At 53.2% G+C, this 4,677-nt stretch overlaps 1 protein-coding gene across 1 annotated transcript; it reads right to left on the bottom strand.

Moving 5' to 3' along the window:
• Nucleotides 1–559: 559 nt before the first annotated feature.
• On the bottom strand, nucleotides 560–4,257 carry LOC101901911 (P2Y purinoceptor 2-like). The gene is made up of 2 exons (XM_059888788.1): nucleotides 3,519–4,257; nucleotides 560–2,928 (listed from the first exon to the last, which is right to left on the bottom strand). Exon 2 carries the CDS (start codon nucleotides 1,892–1,894, stop codon nucleotides 857–859), a length of 1,038 nt encoding a protein of 345 aa, XP_059744771.1. The 5' UTR covers nucleotides 1,895–2,928; nucleotides 3,519–4,257; the 3' UTR covers nucleotides 560–856.
• Nucleotides 4,258–4,677: the final 420 nt, after the last annotated feature.

Here is a 4,677-nt window from a genome sequence, read left to right as displayed (position 1 = left end):
AGGTTGGGGACCGCTACAGTTGTCTTCAGGTTACAGCAGTTATGTAAACAGGTGAGCTGGTACTGTCAACGAAAACTCAGCCAGCTCTTGATGAGTATTGGGATTGGGCCATCTGCTTCAATCTTAGGGCTGTGTTCCTCAGAGCCAGTGCCTGGGTTCAAAGCTCCCGTCCAGCACTATGATTTGGGCGTTCTCCAGCTGGGTGACCTTGGATAAGCTACTTTAAGCTCTGTGTTTCAGTTTCCTGATCTGTCAGAGGGGCTAACAATAGCTCCTGCCTCCAGGGACTGTTGGGAGGATTAAATGAGTTATTTCTTATAAAGTGCTCTTACATATTAAGGGCTCCATCTATCCAGCCAGCTGCCCACTTCTTCATTCAGCCCCTATTGTACTCCACTGTGTGCTGGGCCCTGCTGTGGAGGCTGCTGTTAGGGGACAGCACTCAGATGAGGTCCCTGTCCTATTGGAGCCTCCATTCTAGGGGGAAGAGACCATGAATAAGTAAACGAACAAGTCCAGGTCCTAATAAGTGTTACAATAATGACAACAAATCGGGAAATATAATAGAGATTGATTTCGGGGGAGAGAGGTTAACATTGGCTAGGGTGGCAGGAGTGACCAGAAGGTGTCGTGTGAGCTGAAATCTGAATGATGAAAGATAAATGTCAGCTTCATTAAGAACGTTTTCCTTTGTGTTGGTAGCTCTTTCCATATTCTTATTTTAAAATCACTTAGCATCAAAATTAAAATCCTTTTAGGACACCACTAGGAGCCCTAGTGGGGGTCTCTCTCCCACTAGCTCGTGACTCTGTTCAGACAAGTCATTGTCAGCATCTTGGAGCTTTCCCCCTGAACTTCATCTTGGCAGGACCCAGACCTGCCCACCCCTAGGTGGGCAAGAGACAGCCCAGAGTCTCTGTCCCTTGGCTCCAGCTGGGTGCTCACCCACCTTGTTGTGCCCCAGTTCCTGGAAGAGCCTGACTCTGTTCCCACCTGACAGAAAGTAGAGGACTGGGTTGAGGCAGCTGCTCAGGCTCACCAGAGGCCTCCATACCTTGTAGGCCAGGCTGACCACTGTCAGGAGCTGGCAGTTGCCTGAGGACAGGAAGCGGAGTGTGAAGTAGAGGGAGCGCGAGATGTGGAAGGGCACGAAGCAGAGGGCGAAGAGGCCACACACCAGCAAAATGATCCGGATGGACTTGGCCCGGGTTGCGCCACCCACCCTCGTGAGGGTCTCCACTGGTGTGGCCAGGCTCCTGACCATCAGTGAGTAGCACACCAAGATAACCAAGGAGGGCAGGACAAAGCTGGACAACATCAGGACCATGCTGTAGACGAAAAACTTGTCAAAGTGATCCGCACTGGTCGTGTCGTAGCAGATCATCTGGCCGTCGATGTCGTCTGTGTGAGAGAAGATCAGGGTGGGCAGCAGCTGGATGACCACCAGAGCCCACGTGGCGGTGGCGCCCAGCAGGGCGTGCCGGCGGGTCCGGTAGGGCAGGGAGCGCAGTGGGTGGCACACGCCCAGGAAGCGGTGCACGGAGATGCAGGTCAGCAGCAGGACGCTGCTGTAGAGGTTGGCGTAGAACAGGAAGCGCACCAGCTTGCAGAGCAGCTCCCCGAAGGGCCAGGTGTCCTCCAGGGAGTAGGTGACGATGAGGAAGGGCAGTGTCGATATATATAGCAGATCTGCCACCATCAGGTTCGCCAGGTAGATGGTGGCACAGCTCCAGCGCTTGGTTTGGCGCCAGGAGAGCCACAGGACGGCGCCATTCAGGGGCAGCCCCAGCACAAAGATGATGCTGTAGGTCAGGGAGAGGTAGACTTGCTTGTAGTGCTCCGAGAGATAGCAGGATCTTCCTTCCTCTGAGATATTGGTGTCCAGCTTCTCCATCTCCCCAGGGGAGCACAGCTCTTCCTGCTTCTCCTTCCCCTCGGAGGAAACGGAGTGGCTAGCAGAGCATCACAGCCTCAGCTGAGTGTTAGTTTCTGCCTTGACTTGGCATTAACTCCTAAAGTCTGGTCAGAGTCCTTGTTTGAGAGAGACCAGTGCTAGTAAAAAAAAAAAAGCTTACACCAAGGGCAAAGCAGATTTTAAAGGAGGGCTTTTCAACTTACCAGGTCCACAGGGCCTCCCTTACCCTGACTTGTGTGCTCTTGGGTCCAGGCTGGGTTGATAGGAAGCTCGGATACACATGTGGCAGGAAAAGGTGCTGCTGTCATTTAAGCAGGGCATACCACCTCCAGCGCTGTGACTTGTTCTTTGGCTAGACTACTTTGCATAGAGTTAGGAAACCTCCAAAAGGACCTCTTCCAGCCGAAGATGATGGTGCATCCGTAGAGGGCAGTATTTCCTGCAACCTGGCCCTAACCCCACCCACATGCCTTGGTGGGAGTGGAAAGTGATCCTTGGGGGTTAGGGAGGATTAGGGAAAGCATGGGTTTTGCCTACAGGCTCTGTGAGAGGATTTTGATTTGTATCTCTTTCAAGATTTATTAACTGCGTATTTGAATCCCGAGGCTGATTTGCTTGTTAAACACCCCAGCATCCCGCACATCCAAGAAAACACATCTGAGCTGTGAAGCCAGGTGCAGCTTCTTTCTTACCCTCATCCCTGCTGACAAAGCAGATCCAACAGGCAGAGCCACAGAGCTGAGGCAGCTGTGTGTGGAGCCCGATGCATTGGGAAATCAGCCAGCACAAGACCTACAGGGGTGCCTGAGATGAAGCCTGAACTTTCCAAGAAGTTGATTTCTAGGGGTTCATCTTCAGAAAGACAAGTTAATACAGGGAAAGAGGGAAAAGCATACATTGGGTACTTTGGGGGTAAACTGTAACATATAGGTCTTTACTCACAGCAGAAGGAACGGGGACCTCGTGCATTCTATCGGTCAACAAGCACTTATGGAGCATCTGTTGGTCAGGCACTATGGAGAAAAGATGGGTACAGCACTTGCTCTCCAGGCTCTCATAATCTGGTGGGGAAGACCAGCAGATACAGCTGATTGCATTGCATTGTGGGAAATGGTCACCGAGCGCTGCAAAAACCAGCAGGGTGCTGAGGGAGTCGAGTGAAGACTTGGGTTGGGTGCCACGGGAGCTGCTTGGGAGAACCGAGAGGAGCTTGCTGGGAAAGAAGGGTGAAGGGCATTTGAGGGATGGGGTTGGAGGCATAGCACATGCACGGAGACAGAGCTGAAGAGTCCTGGCATGGCGGGATGACCTGTGTGGGGGCGGAACTCCAAGGATGCGTTAAGAAGGGTGGATGTGCTTAAGCAGGACAGTGACGGGTAAGGCAGTGTGGGAGGAAGGCCCGGCAGCAGCCCAGAAGCGAGCCTGGAGCAGTCAGACTGTAAGGGGGCCCAGGCAGTGCCTGCAGGTGAGAGATGCTCGGGACCCCAGCGAGGCCATGTGGGTTGATGAGGAGAGAGGACCTGACCCAGAGGCACTGCTGAGGCAGGCACAATGGGACCCATTGGACATGGGGTGTGAGCCAGAGGAGGAGTTGAGAGTATACCTGAGGCTGGAGTTGCGGGGGTGGGGGAGGCCAGTGCCTGAGCTGAAGCCTGAAGCTTGAAGGCTGGGACCGATGTTCTGAGGCAAGGGGCTTGTTGACTGACTTTAACATGATGTTCTGAGGCAAGGGGCTTGTTGACTGACTTTAACATCCGCCTGACTGGAGGAGCAAAGCTTTTTGGCTGGGTGAGTATTCATAGAAAGAACGATATTTTCATTCATTTTGTCCTCTATCATCTTCCACATGGAGGGCTGGCCAATGCTTAGTTACTTTCAGCAAAGCTGCCTTCCCAGCGCGGTGTGGGCTCTCAGGGGGATGCTGAGCAGTGGCACCGGCCTGGTTCAGTGCTGGCTCGGGCCTGCCGGTTCACACTGTGATTTCGTTTAGTCTTCTGAGCAACCTTGCGGATGAAGCACTAGCTCTATTTTACTGTGAGGAAGCCTGGAGTCAGAGGAGACACCCCTGCAGGGCTGGCTAGGCCCTCCAGTGTGAAGGGCATGCTCCTGAGGCGGGCTGTGGGCTTCTGCCCCCTCACGACTGTGGTAAGAAGCCCTCCAATCCCAGCTCGGCAGGGACTGTGAGTACAGTGTGAAGGAGCAAGTCATCTTCTCTCTCTGAGCCACGGTCTTCACAGCTGTAACCTGGTGAGGTTGCTGGGAGAATCAGCTGGAAGAAAGGCACACAGTGTGTCATAAGGGGGTGACCCAACAGGTTCTGGTTCTGTTCCCACCATTCCTTTTCCTCCTCCTAGAGACTACGTTGCTCTGACTAAGCTCTTTGGCTTATGTGGGAGGGTGAGCGGGTGAGTCTGGCATTACCACTTCATAACAGACAAGGTCACTTTTCTTTCTGGCTATGACCTTCTGCTGTGGTCTGAAATGTGTCACCTACAAATTCATATGTGTGTGCTCAGTCGCTTCAGTCTTTTTGACTCTTTGTGTCCCTGTGTCCCACCAGGCTTCTCTGTCCATGAGGATTCTCCAGGCAGGAATACTGGAGTGGGTTGCCACGTCCTCCTCCAGGGGATCTCCCCAACCCAGGGATTGAACCCATGTCTCTATGTCTACCTGCATTGGCAGGTGGGGTCTTTACCACCAGCACCACCTGGAAAGCCCTTACTCAGTCTGGAGGGACAGCTGTTTAAGTGAGAGGCTGACCA

This window comes from Bos taurus, chromosome 1, assembly GCF_002263795.3.
Source record: "Bos taurus isolate L1 Dominette 01449 registration number 42190680 breed Hereford chromosome 1, ARS-UCD2.0, whole genome shotgun sequence".
In the NCBI taxonomy this organism is placed as follows: Eukaryota; Metazoa; Chordata; class Mammalia; order Artiodactyla; family Bovidae; genus Bos; species Bos taurus.
The sequence above is the reverse complement of the archived record's forward strand: the minus strand, read 5'-3'. Positions and strand labels throughout refer to the sequence as shown.